The 19,769-nt window shown below is 38.7% G+C and overlaps 1 protein-coding gene across 7 annotated transcripts in view; it reads right to left on the bottom strand.

The window, feature by feature from the left end:
* ATP8A1 (ATPase phospholipid transporting 8A1) overlaps nt 1-19,769 on the bottom strand; it is a 145,673-nt gene that overhangs the window by 18,378 nt on the left and 107,526 nt on the right. For all 7 annotated transcript variants that reach the window (XM_075195103.1, XM_075195121.1, XM_075195092.1 and 4 more), the window contains 3 exons: nt 14,430-14,602; nt 10,328-10,511; nt 6,452-6,562 (listed from right to left, as the gene is read on the bottom strand). In XM_075195103.1, coding sequence (XP_075051204.1) covers nt 6,452-6,562; nt 10,328-10,511; nt 14,430-14,602 — 468 coding nt within the window. The remainder of the gene's footprint in view (nt 1-6,451; nt 6,563-10,327; nt 10,512-14,429; nt 14,603-19,769) is intronic.

Raw genomic sequence — 19,769 nt, forward strand, 5'->3', positions numbered from 1 at the left:
ACCCACATTATGGAAGCATGAATTGCTACAAATTCACCATTTATCAATATATACCCAAGCTGGCTTTCACAACAACAGTCGCTCAGGACAAAATCCTTCTTGCACTGATAGCAGCTCTTCAAAGAAACCACAAAAACAAATTGCTACATGGAGGCATGCAACATAAAATAACCTTTGCTCTAATCTGCACGTCACACACACTTCCCAGATATAGCGCACTTCAGTTTTACTGAAGGTTTCATGGGTGGAAAAAACCCACTTTATATTACTAGGACGATAAGTCTGCTTGTTCTAATGAGTCTAATAATTTCTTAGTGTACTCTTATTGCTTTTCTTTGGGACACTTTGGTCTTTTAACCAGGGGAAGCTGTTATCAGTCAAAATAATCTCCTCTAGATTGAGTGTCAGCTAAATGTAGTAATTGATATAAGTAGATCCAATTGGACTCTATTAATAATTACAAACAGGGGAGATCCAATTCGGGACACACTGGCATCGATATCATGCGGACTGGAAGTGGAAGTGTCCGCATTGGACAAGTATATCTAGCGTTTCCTAACACCGGTGGTAAACCAGCCTTAGCCAGATAAGTTCCTGGTAACATCATTGGTGGTTACAGATATTCAACGACGGACTCAGGACCAATAAAAGAACAGAACAGAAATATATGTGAACGTTTCCATGCAGTGACCAGTGCCTGCTCTAATCCTACAACAGAGCCTTTGAGTAGCTCACGGCACAGGCTTACAATCAGACTTCATCGCAACAACCAAAGGAAGACCGGTGTTCTTAGAACAAAATCCTCCTCCAATACAGATCAGTTTAAATATTTTATTTCTGAAACATTTGATTACATATTCACCCAGAAATATTACTAGCAGCCGTTTGATATAAACTTGTGTTTCAGGTTTATAGGTTGTTACATTTATTACTATCACAGCTCTCTAACCCCTAAGTAGAATTTCCACTATGCAAGATGTAACTGAATGGCCCCTATTCCTGTCTGTCCCACCTCTCCTCTTGTACCATGAACACTGCTAGGGTGGCAGACATTGAAAGCAGTGTGGCCAGCATACCAGCGCACTTCCACCACTGCTCCTACCAATATGTCAATGTGTGTAAATCTGTAAAGAGAGGACAAACTAGATCTTGCCCCAGTTCACACAAACTACCCACCATTTTCCATTAGGTCAAACCACCATTGCCAGATGTAATGTGGAACAGATGGTGTAAGAGGATGCCATTACAAGTGTGTGTTAGGTTTTATTTTAACACAGTTCTGCTTTATGTTAGTATTTGAAAGTGGAAACACAAAGTAACTTAAAGAAAAACAAATCCAAAATAGAAAAACAAATGAAAACAGCCCGTGGACAGGGTTAGTAATTCAAACTTGTATGTAAAGTCTCAGTACGTCTGAAAGCGGCACTTGTTTCACACACACTGATCCAGCTGTCAGAGCTGTGTATTTTCCTTTACACTGGAAGCTGGGAGTGTTCGTACACAGTTATGATGATGCTGAGGACAACTAACTCTGCTCAGGAGAAAGGTTACAACTTTATTCTACTGGAAAACAAGAAATGCAGAACACACAGCTGACAAAGCTACAGGGGTCCCTTAGAACATCACATAAGGATTTTCCTACAAATGACAAGAGATAGATACATCAAAATGTCATTGTCTATTCTTTCCACAGCGAAAGGGGACATCTTTGTATCTATATTATTAGAATGCTCCTGAATCTCATCACGGACATTTGCATACTGCTGCCACTGACAGTAAGAAGGAATTGTCAACAGTGAACAGATTTATATTATAATTTATAGCAAAAATAAACTAAAACCAAGACATTCCTGGACCAAATGAGAAATGTTTATATTAGTATACGTTACTATGTATTATTTTATCTCTACATCTCCAGTATATTATGTATATACACCGATCAGCCACAACATTAAAACCACCTGCCTAATATTATGTAGGTCCCATTCGTGCTGCCAAAACAGCTCTGACCGTCGAGGCATGGACTACAGAAGACATCTGAAGGTGTCCTGTGGTATCTGGCATCAAGATCTTAGCAGCAGATCTTTTAAGTCCTGTAAATTGCGATCCGATTTAGATCTGGGTAATTTGGAGGCCAAGTCCACACCTTCAACTCTTTGTCAAACCATTCCTGAATAATTTTTGCAGTGTGGCAGGGCACATTATCCTGCTGAAAGAGGTCACTGCCATCTGGGAATACCATTGGCATGAAGGGGTGTACTGTGTCTGCAACAATGTTTAGGTAGGTGGTATGTGTTAAAGGAACATCCACATGAATGCCAGGACCCAGGTTTCCCAGGTGAACATTGCCCAGAGCATCACACTGCCTATGCAGGCTTGCCTTCTTCTTATAGTGCATCCCGGTGCCATCTCTTCCCCAGGTAAACGACGCACATGCACCCAGCCGTCCATATGATGCAAAAGAAATTTCATCAGACCAGGCCACCTACTTTCACTGCTCCCTGCTCCAGTTCTGGCACTCACGTGCCAGTTGTAGACGATGTACTGTGTGTTCTGACAACTTTCTATCATAAACAAAAACAGACATAGGTCCTCTGCACTCACCATGTACAGACTGGGGTGAAAGAGGGGGTTGCCCACATTGTATAGACAAGAAAACAGGGATACTCTGCACTCTCCAAACACATAATTAATGCTATATCAAGTACTGTTCTATATTAAAAACAGGGAATGTTAGTTCCACATATTGCAATATATGTTAAGCTGACCAACTCACGCCAAAGTCTTCCCATTCTGGTCAGTCCTAACATGATCAAATGCTATGCTATTTTATCTGGGCTTAAGGCTTACCTGCACACAGCTTTTAAAGGCAAGTCTTTCCCTAGCACTAGCAGCCATTGGAGACCTGGGACTCACCTCACACAAGTTGGAATTAATTAATGTAAAGAATGGGGTGCAAGAGTCATGGGACTTACATTGTATAAACAAAAACAGACATAGGTCCTCTGCACTCACCATGTACCATTTGATCATGTTAGGACGGACCAGAATGGGAAGACTTTGGCGTGAGTTGGTCAGCTTAAACATATATTGCAATATGTGGAACTAACATTTCCTGTTTTTAATATAGAACAGTACTTGATATAGCATTAATTATGTGTTTGGAGAGTGCAGAGTATCCCTGTTTTCTTAACTTTCTATCATAGTCAGTATTAATTTTTTCAGCAATATGTGCTACAGAAGCTCATCTGTGTGATTGGGCCAAACAAGCTATCCTTCACTCCCCACGCACATCAATGAGCAAGGACACCCACGACCCTGTAAATGATTCACTGATTGTCCTAACCACCTTCTACCAGGAACACCCCACAAGACCTGCCGTTTTGAAGATGCTCGTACCCAGCCCTCTAAGTCATCACAATTTACCCCTTGTCAAAGTCGCTCAGATCCTTACACTTGCCTATTTTTCCTGCTTCCAACACATCAACTTCAAGAACTGATTGTTCACTTGCTGCCTAATATATCCCACCCCATTGACAGGTGATTTGCGACTTTATACAGCAGTGAATTGTGGGAGGTTGCGCTGCTCTCCAGGGGGAATTCCTAGACATTTAGGAATCTCCCAGACATTCCGTGAGTGTAGGCAACTACGCATTATATGCATATAGCATCATAACATCATAATGCCATTAATAAGAACACATCTACATAATAACTTAATAACACCAGTAGATTATAATATTAGCGTTAACCTTGAAGATCTATGCATTGTATAGTAAACCTCAGCAAGCGTCCAGGTGCCTTTATAGGAACACAAACTCTGATCTAATTTCTTTTTCGCTTTTGTGCTCCACTTTTTTTTTTTTTTTAACGGAGCCCAAATAGTCTTCAAGTTTGCTTTTTTTGTTTTGTTTTGTTCAAGGCACAAGAGGGGCGTAGCAGTTAAACCCCCAGATTCACTTTCCTGATGCAACATTTCTGCATATTAAATAGCAGCTTACAAATAGTCAATAACTTCCTGCTCCCACGCCTGGTCAGCACAAAACACCACTCAAAGAACAGATTCAAAACAGGCAGTCGCTCCACACATTCCTTGATGGTCTCCCTTTGCCTTCTCACTCACAGCAATTGCCCTTTCAACATCTGCAAAATGTGTTTTACTTGGCAGAAAATATCTATCTGTGAAATCATCAAAATGCCTCAGAATTACATTAAATCTGTTTTCTTTATGACCCTAAAAAGACAGTGAGAAATGAACGGACAGCCAAAAAGATACTTTATTATATGGTCTTTAAGGTGGATGTTAATGACATACAGAGCAATGAACAACACATCAACCACAGAAATCCAGCAATAAGATATTTTTTCAAACAATTAATAAAGTGCAAAAAATACTTTGTTTTTGCTATTACCCATTAACAGACCATTCTGTGGGAAAAAAGTTCTAGAATATATTGTATCTTGTATCTTTAACAGACTATGATCTAAGACAGGGGTGGCCAGAAGGTAGATTTGCTATCTTTTGGTAGGTCAGGGGCATCCACAGGTAGATTGAGGGGGACCCTGCTCGCCCATTTTGTTATTTTGTGGGGGTTTATGTCGCTGCAACAGCCTCATACATATGGTGATATACGGTTTGCATCACCAGAGCACTGCATATCGGCGATATAAATATTTAGGTAGGCGGAATGGCGCAGACTGTGTTGCTATGAGGGCCCTTAAATATTTAGTCACGCCCCTCCTGGAGGCTGTTTGTGTCTACATGTAAGTAAGGAATTATGTTTTTAGTGTGATTTTGGAGCACCAGAGTGAAGTAGATGTGCTGCAGAGAAGGGTATTATTGCTCTCGTATAGGTAATTTCAATAATTGCTTTAGTTGCGTGTCTTTGTGCTGGATATTTATTTTTATATTTTATTTGATATGTGTAAGCTGTTTATTTGACAAAATATATGAGTTAGCAGCATATTTTATTTTAGATTTTATGACATATATGTAATAACTGCGTATTTATGTGTCTTTTATTTTAACTTTATGAAAAAATAAAGGGGAGGTAGATTATCGTGCAGTGAGTTAATAAAAAGTGGATCCCAGGTCACTGCCACCCCTAATGGAAGGAACAAAGATAGTGATTTGTACATTTTATAACTTACTGAGACAGTGAGGAAGCCCTAACATACTGCATGCAGCATACCAGTATTACACAGACATAGGTGGATTAATCCTCCGTTACCACATAGGGGCATGAGACAGCCATGTATTCACAGGTGGCGAGATACTGTTATACCAAAGACATTGTAAGCAAACTTGTACTGATCTGGACTACTTGGCATGCTTTAATTTCAGATCCTGATTGTGGGCAGTGGCTCAGTGGTTAAGCACCTCTGCTTTACAGCACTGCGCTAATGAGTTTAATTCCCAACCATGGCCTTATCTGTGTGGAGTTTGTATGTTCTCCCCGTGTTCGTGTGGGTTTCCTCCGGGTGCTCCGGTTTTATCCCACACTCCAAAAACATACTGGTAGGTTAATTGGCTGCTGACAAAATTAACACTAGTGTTTGTGTGTTGGGAAATTTACACTGTAAGCTCCAATGGGGCAGGGACTGAGGTGAAGGACAAATATTCTCTGTACAGCGCTGCGGAATTGGTGGCGCTATAATAAATACATGGTGATAACCACAAGCATTCATTGAGTAACTGATCATTGAAAATATATTACTGTATTGTCGACTGATCTGGATGACTTTACAACTATGCTCCAGTGACAGATAGGCTGCTTTTCTTGATTCAGATTGAGCTAGCAGTTTCACTCTCCCAGCAGTAACTGTCAGGATGGTGCTTCTTTTTTATATGTGATCCTCTAGAGCCCTTTTAAGTGTTTTCTTCTTTAAACATATTCCCAATGTAATGGCAGTTTCACAAGGAGCCAGTGATTTGGTGTTTTACATTACTGGAAGTTACAGTATAGCTGTCACAGAAGATATCACAATTACTGCGCCATCATTTACATATTGTTTGTTGTGAAACCCCCTAAGTGGTAACTGAGTAGTATTTTGCTCTTCCAAAAAGTTGCAATGAACAGAATGTCCATTTCTTTATGGAGTTTACAGCAGAGAAAGCTGCAAAAATGGTCTGTGAAGAGCAGGCTCTACTCAGCCTGTGTGTGCTGCCTTCAGTGGACCCATGCTGTCTATGTCATTGTAAAGACTCAGAAATATGTGATAATAAATGCTGTGTTCAGTGCATGCGAGTCTGCTGTGCTAATGATAATGCAGTGATGTCACCTATGATACCCCTACGTGGAAGGACCACAGGTGTATTTCAACAGATTAGTATAACCCCAAGTAAACTAAGACATACGCTGTACAGAAAAGCATTTTGGATCTATGTCCAACTCTACATGATCGCCAGAATTGCTACAATACACCAACATAAAAATATATTTCCACTTACCTCAATAATATAAAGTACGATGTTCTTATAAAAACAGTACAAAATGCACTTGGAGACTCTGTTGTAGTTCCAAGCACCATGGACCAGTAACAGGTTTTTCAAATATTTAAACTGTATAAAACAAAATAAAATAGATCTCAGATATTACATATTACAATTACTTTTTGAAAACTAACAAAAATCTTGATATATGCTGCTGTTAGGATGGAGGGCACCAGTGAATGGGTAGTGGGAGACGGCATACAGTGCAGAGGCAGATTATAGTCTGCCAATCCATTTGCACACTAAATAACCCTTATTTGTTAACCAATCAGAATAGCACAAACTGCAACTGACTAGAATAGTGCTATGTTCAGCGTTAGTGACTAGTTTACAGCTTGTATATTAAAACTAATGTTGCTGCCATCTGTACTGTATGTTTCAACTCCAAGGGGTATATTTATTAAACTGCGGGATTGAAAAAGTGGAGATGTTGCCTATAGCAACCAATCAGAATCTAGCTGGACTCTAGAATGTACTAAATAAATGAAAACTAGAATCTGATTGGTTGCTATAGGCAACAGCTCCACTTTTTCAAACCCGCAGTTTAGTAAATAGACCTCCATAACGGCAATAAAAATGTGTAAAAAGAATGGTACAAGTGAAATCAAACTGTAATATAAATTTATTTGATTGCAGATTAAGAATAAATCAATAAGCACTGAGCTTCCATTACAAAACTTCAATGCTTTATTGTCAAAGGCTAAAATGCAAGTATATAAACATCCACAACAGCATTGTAATAGAAATCTGAAGGTAGTCTTTTCAATAAATTTCATTTGCAGGGAGAAATGATAACAGCGATGTCTACTCCTCACACCTTCAAAGCACAATGGTGGGCATCACCGACAATAGCTGTGACATTGTCACTTTGTCAAGTTGCATCCTACAATTCATCACATAGATCTATAGAGTTTCTTTGTAAAACGTTGTCAATAAAATGTGAACCACAAGCTAAAATTAAACTATATATCAAAATATCACGTAAACGCGTTGTCTCTTGAGTAGATATACACATCATTTTAACAGTATTTCTCCTTATTTAAAGAAATGCCGACATCTCACTATGTTTAATAAATGATGACGGAAGTGTTGATCTGATTTGGCAAATTTGTCTGACTCATAACTTTACCTTATAAAAGTCACTGATGACATGATTCAATTCATTGTAATGTATATGTACCACACATGCATACACATACATCTATTTCTATAGATAAATATATATCATTACATATCTATACAAGTTATATGCACAACAGAAGAGGATTACAAATTTATTGATATTAAGTTTTCCATATATTCAACATTTCGGTTGTTATCTGTCAATTCCGTTGAAACTTCACACTCCTTCCCTTGCACCAGTGGTACATTTGTTTGGAGCCGTATTAACCACTTGAGAATCTAGTGCATCTGGCACTGCAATCAGGGTTCCCTGACCCCTATGAAGAAAGTGCCAACAGTATATACGAGAGTTCAGAGCTGGAAGGACAAGGACACCATATGTCCCATTGTCTTGTGTATATGGTATGTCCACCATTGAACCGTATGAAGAAAGTTGGCACATTCTTAGTTGGGTTGATGGGAACCATCCATGTGTAGCCCATTGCAAAACGGATTAACTCTACTAAAAGTAACAGACCACTGTATCAAAATGGTTAGGAAAAGTACAAGGAAAAGGAAGCCAGTGTGGTTAGCAAAAGAAAAAGGAAGTATTGTGAAAGCAAAAAAGCCTTTAGGACAGAGGTTCCCAAATTGTGCGCCGCAGTTCCCTGGGGTGGCGTGGTGATCTCCCTCGGGTGCCACGGACAGGGCCGGTGGCAAGCAAAGCGGGGGACTACATGGTAATTATTTTGGCTTAAGGGTGCCTTGAAAAATTTATGGAGACCATATGGATGACTTTAACTGAGAATGTTTGCACTGCTTTAGGAAATATAAGCAGTTTCAGAGTAATGAAGATAATAAGGTGTATTTTGTTAGACAGATGGAGACTAAGAAGGTAACCAGATGTGCCAAGGCACAAGCTGAAGAGAAAATGGCCCAGTCAGCAGGCAAAGGGGGCAAAACTTTTTTTAGGTATATAAGTGAAAGGAGAAAAACAAAAAGGAGGAATAATACTACTAAAGACAAAGAATGGGGGCCTTGTTGAGGGAGACAAGGTAATAGCAGATCATCTTAATTATTTTTGCGAGTATTCACTACAGAAAGAGAGGGGAAGGGAACTCAGTTAAGTTGCAAGTATACTCATAAAAATGAGGTAGATACAAGTACATTTACAGAGGAGAAGGTCCTAACAGAACTCTAAAAACTAAAAGTGGATACATCATTCAGATGGGATACACCCAAGGATACTAAAAGAGCGTACAGGGGTGCTGGTAACACCATTAACAGAATTATTCTACCAGTCACTAGCTACAGAAGTAATTCCAGAGGACTGGAAAAGAGCGACTGTAGTCCCACTGCACAACAGTGGAAGCAAGGAAGAGGCGAGCAACTACAGACCAGTGAGCCTTACATCAGTAGTAGAGAAATTTATGTAAACACCCTCTAAAGAAGTAGTTGTATAATATATCAAATACAACAAATTACAGGATCCCAAACAGATGAATTTACTAGGGGGAGATAGTGTTAAATAAATCTTATGGTCTTTTTTGACTGAGTGACTAAATTAATAGATCAAGGAGGGGCCATCGATGTAGCTTAACTAGATTTTAGTAAGGCTTTTGACAGTGTCCTACATTGCAGACTGTTAAATAAACTTGAAAGCTTGGGATTGGATTCTAAGATGGTTGAATAGATAAGATCTTGGTTGCAGGATATAAAACAGAGAGTTATAGTAAACTGAGTACATTCAGGAGGGAAAGGTTACCAGTGGAGTACCCCAAGGATCTGTACTTGGTCCAATGCTTTTGAATATCTTTATTGGTGACATGGAAATAGTATTGAAGGGAAAGTATGCACAAAGATATCCAACAAGGTGAACACACCAGGAGAGGTAAAACAAATGATTTATGATCTAGGTAGACTAGAGGAATTGTCAAGAGCGTGGCAACTACAGTGCAATACCAAAAAAGCAAAATCATGCACTTGGGTCTCAAAAACCCAATGGCTAAATATAGTATTAACGGCACTTTAATGGAAACTACTGAGGAGGAAACGGATCTAGGAGTCACTATTTCAAGTGACTTAAAGGCAGGTAAGCAATGAAGCAAAGCAATGAGGAAGGCAAGTCAGATGCCTAGTTGCATCGGGAGAGGAATCAGTAGCAGAAAGAAAGAAGTAATAATGTCACTGTACAGGTTATTGGTACGGCCTCGTCTAGAATACATTAGAGACTGTAAAAAGAAGGGCAACTAAAATGGTGCAGGGCTACAGCACAAAACTTACCCGGTTATTCTAAAAGATCTTAATATGTATAGTTTAAAGCAGAGAGGGGAAAGGGGGAACATGATAGAAACTTTCAAATATTTCAAGGGTTTGAACAAGGTACATGAGGGAAACATTCTTCAAAGGAAGAGAAGTACTAGAACACAAGGACATGCACTGACACTGCAGGAAAGTAGGTTCAAAGGAAATTTTAGGAAAAATTACTTCACATAAAGGGTAGTGGATACGTGGAATAGCCTCCCATCAGATGTGGTAGAGGCAAATACAGTAGAGCAATTTAAATATGCGTGGTATATCCTTAAAAAGAAATAAGGATTAAATAGGGCTGGAGGTTAGCATAGGTTTCGATATTACAAACTCATATCTGTATGAGAGCAGAAAAAAATTATAATAAATATGCAAATTACATTGAAGGATTTAAAACAAGTCATACAGCCTATAAAGTAGTACCTGTGCGATGGAGTAATCAGAGGAGTTTGCAGCTTGAAGTCCTTCGTTACCACTTATACCCACACCAACATGCGCCGTCTGGATCATGCTGACATCATTTGCTCCATCCCCAATAGCCAGAGTGATGACTTTCACTTGTTTTTTCACCATGTCTACCACCTCTGATTTCTGAAGAGGAGACACCCTGTAAAGGAAGACCGTCACAAACACAGTAAGTTTCATTTCATAATTTTACATATTTCTTACTTAAACAGTTTATTATATCGCATAAATAACAGTTTTCAAGCAGAGTTGAATCCTGAAAAGCCTGCACACTCTCTTTATTTGGGAAATTGGACAATTTTACATGAAGTTCATTTTGCATAGAACAAGTCATTTTAGTACCAATTTTCCTTTAAATGGAATTGCAGGCACATTATAAGATGTACTAATGGATAAAAAGGGGTGAGTTTTAAACATGAAGCCCCTCGTCCCCACTAGTATAAACGCAAGAGTCCTCAGGCCTTGACTCCAAGCGGTTCATAACAGACTTACCCCTGCCAACGTCTGCAATGGCAATTTCCCATGTGTAACTGCCTGAATTAATAATCTAAGCATGCAGCTGTTTTATTCAAAATGGGATCTCTGCGGTTCTAATATTTGGTGACAGGGGGGTTGCATGTTTTAAAGTGATCCTATTGTCAGCAGCAACCATTTAATATAAAATCCCCTAAACATGTAAATCTAAAAGTTTCTAAGTAAACTTAGGAAAGTTTACATTTCAATCTAGCAGCAGTCTCACCAAATTCTTATCAAGTCTTTAGTGATCAGTAATTTTTCATTACACGGCAGAAAGACTATTCCAGATCTTAGTTAATAGCTTTATTAAACTGCTCAGAAGAGTGTGAAAAAGAAAAGTCATTTATTTTTTTTGCTCAAATTTACATCTGTAGTAAAGGACAAGTTGATACAATATGAAATTGAATGTTGTAACATTCTGACACAGACTAGGACCAGCACCAAAGAAGGGGGGATGACATCTGGATGACCAGTGTCTATCAAGGGAACCAGTGTGTAAATGTCATCCATGGATGCTGCCAGGACAAAGTGACAGCTCCCAAATCAAGCTTCAGTGTGAAGCTAATGCTACAAAATATCTGCAAATGAAACAGCAGAATGAAAATAAACAAATATTGTGTGTATTGGTCAATAAAATATATAATAAAAAGTACTTTCCATTAAAGAACTCAACTACGATAGGAGAACTAAAAGTGTCTATTTATTTTTCATTTTCTGGCCCTTTTGTGCTGGATTCTGTGAAGCATCATGCTGTAACATTCACCAACATGAGCCCACAACGGGAAGGCATGTTAGATGCTTAGACATTGCATGTAACCTTGTTATATAGCTGATGCTGTGCTTATTAAATGTGTTGTAAACTAAGATTCCCTTACTATTATAGCACTAATCCAACTATAAATCATTCTAATACATTCAGTAACGTGATGAATGTTAATAGTGTTCTATTTACAAATAAAGTATCATATTTTGGTTTAGTAGTGATTTACCGGTAAACACAGTTTTGATGAATATCAAACCAAACTGAACATGTGACCACACACATAGTGATCACTATACTACATTGGTCTGTGGAGTTTGTCTTTGCACAAGGGATACTAGAATTAGACTAGGCTAGCTAAATGATTCTCTCAATTCCAATGTGAAGAGCAGAAAATCATTTAGTCCCTACTGGAGACGAGATATAAAGACCCAGACCCACTTCTTGAATCTTCCTAATGAACCATTTACAACAAAAGTTGTAAATGGTTCAGCTAATTATACAGCTAATTCCCATAACTGTCCAAGGAGCTCAATTTGTCCCTTTACTCTTCTACTGCCCACAGCTAGGAGAGGAACGACACTTTCTAAACTCTTCAGCAAAATAGTTAATTCGTTCCTCACTTGCAAGTGACATTATGACCGTTTCACAGGTCTCCAAACAAATTCATTCCATCACCGTCCCAGCAATATTCACAGACTATTCATTTCATGACATGCGAATTGTCAAATACAACGCGGATGGCATGCTGAGGAGGACAGCCATAGAGCGACCATTCTACCTGCATTGCTGGGATGGAAACTCATGTTGTTTATATCTAAATGACCTTTGTCTTAGCTGAAAGTTCTATGGGCCACTGTGAATGTCATGTCCCTACTTTTCAGCTCAGGTTTCCGGGACAAGTTGTTGTGTCTATCTATGGTGGTGCAAAATTCCGGACCATCTCCTAGAAATAGTTGGGTGGATTGTGGAGATTTCTTTTATTGTAATGCACTTATGGGGATGGAGGGGCACATATAGGGGGGCATTCTCTCTTTCATGCACAGCCTTTTTCTCCCCACAAATGGACTTGAATTCGCTTGCTGTTCAGAGGTGCCAGAAATCCACTGCTGTCCCCATATTTTAAGTAGAAGTATTTTGAAAAAAAACCCCCAAAAAACAGGAACACTTCCAGAAGTAGTAAAAACCTTTGAAACACAGAAAAAAACCCAAAAACATTTGCAAAAACCCCCAAAAAAAACCAAAACGCCCAGATATCCGCTCGCTTACCATTAATTTGAAACATAAATTAGGCTAAACTGAGCAGAATTTTAGGAGAAAAACTAAAAAGTTTAAATTAAGGAACAATTTGGATTTTACAGTAAAGTTTTTACCATTTTTTGGAGTATCTGCAAACACACAAATGTAGTAACGAATATGTAAGTGTCTGTGTGCACCGTGACATGTGCTTGGCTGGCAACTAAACCTACAGGGCACAACAAAAGCAGTGTGGTACGATGTCATAGAGACACAGCAGATGGCAGCTGCCCTGCATAAAACACACAGTTAAATAACATTGTATAATTCCAGTAATGCACACTATGGTTTTACTAATCCATTCTCATGCGTTGGAAGCCCTTATGGACTGCTAGTCGCATTCTATGCAAAGCAAATCAAGCTGGGGATTCGGCACATGTTCAAGATAACAGGAAAGATGACTCCCAACACTCTACTCTTAATAAAAAGAGGGAACACACAAACCAAAGTCAGTTAACGGTATTATGTTGGAATGACATAGGAATAATGTAGTCATGTACTGTGCCATGAACAGATTGTAAATAATTTAATATTTGGCCATCGCAGTTTAATAAATTGTACATGTTTTGGTTATTCAGCAAGGTCGTAACACTGAAGTACAGGTGGATTGTGTGCTCCGTTATTTATTTTTAAAATCATAAGAATACAAACACACGGCCTCACAATATTACATCTGCTTAAACATCGGTCTCATTATCTACCAAACTTGTTCATTTTGGCCATTAAAATCCAACACTTTATAACTAAAATCACTGCTGGATTACATTTAATATCAAAAGAACCTTTCAATCTATATCTTTAATTAAAAAAATAAAAGTTAGATGAACACTGATTTATAGATCTTTATTTTAGAGAGACCCGATATGTCATATATTCATGTCTCTTACAGTGTACCTGGGCAGGTTCTTAGTACATGGACTGAGCTGATATTCAAAAGTATCCAGCTTATCAATTCACTAAGAAGTAGTGACATCACTTCAGTATAATACAGGAATCCAACACCAACACTTTACTTCATATAACCTCTAGTGCCCACTGGTGAGATCTGCTCCAAAAACTCCCAATGTGTCACATAAACACAAAGCACCCCAGGAAGATCAGCCAGTAACTTGTATATTAGGTCAGTCCTCAATCTCAGTTTCCACTGTATATAGGAGATGGTAGAGTTTAAATTTCCTTCCGTTTTATAATTTGATCAGCGGAAACTCTCTATTCTAAGAGAAACAACATGAAACCAAAAAGTGTACGATTATGTAAAAACCACACTGAGTTTTACATTAGATCAGGGGTATGTAATCTGAGGCTCTCCTGCAGCTCCTAAACCCCAAATCCCAGGAGCCTCAGTAAGTCACTGGTTGGTGGCTAGCTAAGGATTAGGGCACTGATCATTTCACTTGGGGATTTCCAGCCGTTGGTGAAACTAAGGTTATAAAATGAAGAAATCTTTCAATTAAAGTATAATCTGACACAGAACACAAACGTAGTTACCTGCAACAAATCACAGCTTTACAGGAGAGCGCAAGGTCGAGGAAGTACTGTCTTACGCCAAACGTCAACGCATACTTCAGCGTCTTGCCATCAATAATTAAAGCAAAGTCGTTCTCCTTTCTGAGTGAATCTCCAAGAGTACCACAGTGATGACTTAAAATTTCACGAGTTGTCTAGGATAGAAAATATGGAAACAGTCCTGTAAATATATTTCTTTCCCATACAGCAGTATTGTTTTTTTCTTTAACTTGAGCTTCATCAAGTTAACCATTCTACTTTGTCACATATAATGAAACCATCACAACTATCATAATCTATAACATACAAATACAAAATATCAAACAATATCAGAGAAGCCAAATGAAAATAAAAAAGGGAAAAAAACACAATAGTTTCAATACATTTAGGCACATACAAGGAAAACATTAATGAGTAGTTTATTAATATGAATTGCCTATTGATTGACTCATGCCAATAAAAATGAGCTACAATATAAGTGCGCGTGAGAGTAAAATCCTGGCTCTTCAATATGTGTGCAGCAATACAGAGGTGGTGATGGGATGCAAGACACTGAGCAAACTATAATGGGGAGGGATGTAAACTACATTTTTCTTTTTTGGAAACTACATGAAACCAATTTGACTTTTTAATTATAAATCAACATAAACAAGCACGTGTTAAACAATTCGTATCTTTAGTTTTGTCCATAAGGTTTTCCTATTTGGTACTATTCTCCACCTTTACAATATTATAAAACATATTAATTACTAAACGAAAGTAGGGTTTTCACCCCTTTATGTGTTATGGTTTTTAAGGTTCAGAGGAGCATCAATAAGTAAATTATATTTGGGGGGGGGGGTTTTCCTGGCATATTAGAACAATTTTTATTTTAATCGGCAGTATATTGGGAAACGCGAGTAAAAAAAAAACAAACAAAAAAATAAATAAAAGCTTTTCACCCATTATTGTAAGTCCAGGAAACATTTTAGTCTTATAAGAGTGTTTATCTTTTGTTATATATCACAATTGAAAACTGACGCAAGCCCTGAGGACAGGGCTGGGAGTGAATATAATTATCATACACTTGATCACAGTCAGTTGCTGAATAGTTACTGCAATTTGCACTTTAGTAATAAATCTCATGTTTTATTTTAAAACACATCCTAGCAGGACTACCGCAAAACTGAAAACTGATTAATATTAAACTTTTCAAACTTTGGCGTTGATCTGCAAGAGATCCTGAAGCGAGGGTGTGGTGGGAGGGCGGAAGGGACGATTCGTGTAATGTTGACCCCGCCCCCAGCAACAAAATTCACCCCGAATCGCATCATTTTACCTCCTGACAAGCAGGATGCGGGAAGCTTGCCTGCTCTCCTGAGATTCCGGGAGACCTACCCGGAATTCGGGAGTCTCCCAGACATTCCAGGAGAGTGGACAAGCCTGATCAATACCTGTATTAAAGCAAAGAACATTTGTTGTCATCAAGAATAGCACAAAAAGTAAAAAAGATCAGACTTAATGATAACTCCTATGCTCCACGAGATACCTGCATTTAGAATCCTAACTTGGCAGCAGATGTCAGATTTGACGTCCCTGCCAGAGTTCTAGAAACAAGCTTGATCTATCTGCAGAGTATAGGAATTTACAGTAAAGTCAGATTTCTATCTTGCTTCCATTTATATGAAGTAATGCCAAATTATAAAGTGTATTTATCTCTGTAATAAATTATATTTTGCATAAAAATAGCATTAAAGGTGGATCCAGAGAATAAAGGGAAAGGGAGGAGAGACAAGGGGAATAGACATTGTGATTAGGAAGGAATAATAACTAGGGAGGACCACGTTGGTAGACAGAATGCCTCAAGAGTATTTAAGGGGCTTGTTTGTGGTTTTATTTTGGAACAGCAGCCGTTCTTTTTTCATCCACCGTAATAATGTTGACCTCGTCCTTCATTATATCAATAGCTCACTGCTTTCCACTACCTCTAATAGCTCCCTGCTAGCCATACAGAGGTGTTTGATCACGCACTGAGACGAGACAGGGATAAAAGATCAGTTGTCTCCTAGAAGTAGCATGTTAGGTGATTTTCCAAGAGAAATGTGTAAAACTGAATTGAAAAGATTTAAGGAAAACTAAATCCCAACAAACAATAGATGAACTATGAAGGTAAAACACACATTTTAGTCCTGTCCTGATTTTCCACTGCAGTCCTATTGAAAAGTAAAGTGGGACTGAGCAATTTCGTACCCCTCCACACACAAATGAAGCACTTGTCACACCTTGAGGACACGGTTAATGTCATGATCATGAAATGTTATGATGATGTTAGGATGCTAAAACTACGTATGATATTTTATACTTTAGCCTAATGTTAATATGAAGCTTAGAGTTTGTATTTTTTTGTTGAAAATATTTGATACTCATTTGAATCCCAATATTGATTATGGGTAAAGCTATGAAAATGGCCTAAGATTCTGCACAGAAATAAATAGATTATGTATTAAATGCTAGTGTTGTTTAAAACGGCCAGGATCATTTTTTTTTCATTATTTATCAACATCTTCACATTTTAATCCTTACAACATTTTGTAGAAGGGTACATTCTACAGGGAGTGGACAAGGGGAAATTCAAACATTGGATACATCTAGGTAATTGAGGGATAGGAAGCATAATAAGAGCTTCCACACAGATGTGGCTCTACAATAATAATATCACAGAATAGTCAGAAATAAAACCACTTGACTAACTATGTGCCTAAAATGACAACTAGCATTGCTGCAAGAGGAGACCTCCGTGGTCATAAAAGATTGTTGCACCATGATTCGGGAGTTCAGTCACCAAGACAGCTCAGCCAGCTAATCTTTCACAACAAATGGTGTCTAAGGTAGTGTCAGTATTGAACCCTGAAGGAAAATACATTTAGAAAGGTCAACAGTGGGTGGACGCGCAAACTCCATGATTGTGATACCTATGTATTGCTTTGAAGTGAAAGGCAAAACAAGCGAGCAACTACATTTCAATTGACTGCAAATATCAATCTGTGGTGCAAGCAGTAGGTGTCACCAAAACCAGTCTGACCGAGTGTCACGAACACGCTCCCAGCTGCCGTGTCTTTGGGGGTGTTTGCTATATAAGGTCACACGATTCCCGCCCGCGGTCTGTCTCTATCGATCACACAGGTTATAGACCTACTGAATCGCCCTCACACAGCGCTCACCCCCCCCCCCACACACACACCTCAGGTTTGCCACCACCTATGGAATACGGGCAATAGGACCCCAATATACTGTCCCACACTGGCACACAAGGCTTCTGCCTACCCACAGACTAGCAAACCCCACACCAGCAAGCAAAGGGTCACACACAGGCATTCAAAGAGTTAACTTGGTTGAGCTATTTCTTAACAGGTTAATAATTTTGTTAGAGTATAAAGGACGCAACATATTAAATTATAGATTTAATATACAAAAGTACAGGGCATACAGATATAAAAAAATAATAAACAATAGATTGAGATAACATACACAAGCAAAACAGTTTAAAATAAAAAGGATTAGACTCAGATTGTCACTTACATGAATGGCATACTCTGGACAGCTTATCAATATGAATTGATTTCCCAAAGTCTGACAATTTGTTATACCTGGTCACAGCCTTTTAAAGACACTTCCACACCTCTTTATACCCCCAGGGGGTTGTGGCCTGTGACACTTTTTTCAAATCACCATTTGCATGTTGCCTGATTTACTAACCAATTCTACTATGTGATCTAACTTTTCCTTAGAGCGTCACATCGATCCAATTTTATCATTAATAAATCCCCTATGACTCTCGATACCAAACGTGACGAAATTTTGACAATGTGACATACCATTTCCAAAGATATGTGATTTAACTGTTCCCGTATACCACCCGTACCTGTCATTCACAACCCTGGTGTGGTTTCTGCTTCTCAGTATGGAGGTACAGCTGGAGTTCCCAAAATATGGATTATGAAGGCATTTCCCTTTGAAGCTCATATTTCTATATACCTGTATAGGCCTTCAAAATGCTGCCTTGGGCTGCAAGGATGTCCAGCTGTGACCGGCCCCACAAAGTCTATTCAGGAGTCCAAAAACTAACTTGTATCAGGATATATCTCACAGCAAGAGCCCTTTGAAGCTGCTACAGGTGACACTTCTATCTTCTCACACTGGAATGTGCAAAGCCATCCAATACATTTACATCAGACTTTCTGTCTTCACATTTTACACTTTCGTAGCTGCACTTATCAATGGATTCATTTGATATAACATATTTACACTGCAGTTATGACTCATCCCTTATAAATAACTGTAAGTTCCCTATGTTCACGACACTGAGCAATATATCATAGTCGGGTAGCAATGCATATGTACATCATACTTGGACCTGTATGTTTTCCAGCAATCGGCACAGGCAATGGAGGAGTAATCATTAACCATATCCCTAACAAACAGTGCACATGTGGTGCCACAGCCAGATTGCTTGTTATACTGGTTACATAAAGTTGTACGGCATATTTACAATAAGTGATCGCTACTTAGAGGTACTGACTGATCATCTTCATTCCATGTTACAGGATTTATTTCATGATGGGTAGGGTGTCTTCCAGGATGACTATCCCCCATCCACACAGCACATATCGCCCAATGATTTGTAGAGCAATACACTGATGTTATATGTATGTCATGGCCTTATCAGTCACCAAATCCGAGCCCAATCAAACATTTATGGGATACTATGGAACATATGAAACAGCGTTTAGATGAGTGACATCCATCTGGGAGTATGGAGCTGTATCCTTATTGTACAAAACTACACAACACAAAATAATGAAATTATACTTATGTGAAAGGGAGAATATCTGACCTGCAGCCCAACAGATAATAGAAATGATGTGCACTTACTGCAGAGTGACACTTATGGGCAGTGATAAAGTAGTGACAGCAAGTAAAATCATTTACTATTTTCATTTTATTTCCTATGTCAGCATCTGACTATTGTCTAGAACTATAAACAAAATAAAAAAACCCCACCCTTTCATGCACCTGTTATAGCCTATAAATTGATTTGAGCAACTACCAGTTTTTTATTTGTCTGAGAGGCATGTTGGTGTCAGTAGCTGAGGGGGAGTACTGACATTGGATTGCTATTTGGAGGTCTCTGGGGTACCTCTTTGGTAAGTTAGCTCTCAATTTAAAAACACATATGTATGGCCCAAATATATGGGACTCTCACCGTTTAGAGTAGGACCACCTTATTAGCAAAAGCACCTTGGCGTGGTGGGTGGCTTCAACATACATTTGCAAATGTGTGCA

This window comes from Mixophyes fleayi, chromosome 1, assembly GCF_038048845.1.
Source record: "Mixophyes fleayi isolate aMixFle1 chromosome 1, aMixFle1.hap1, whole genome shotgun sequence".
Classification (NCBI taxonomy): Eukaryota; Metazoa; Chordata; class Amphibia; order Anura; family Limnodynastidae; genus Mixophyes; species Mixophyes fleayi.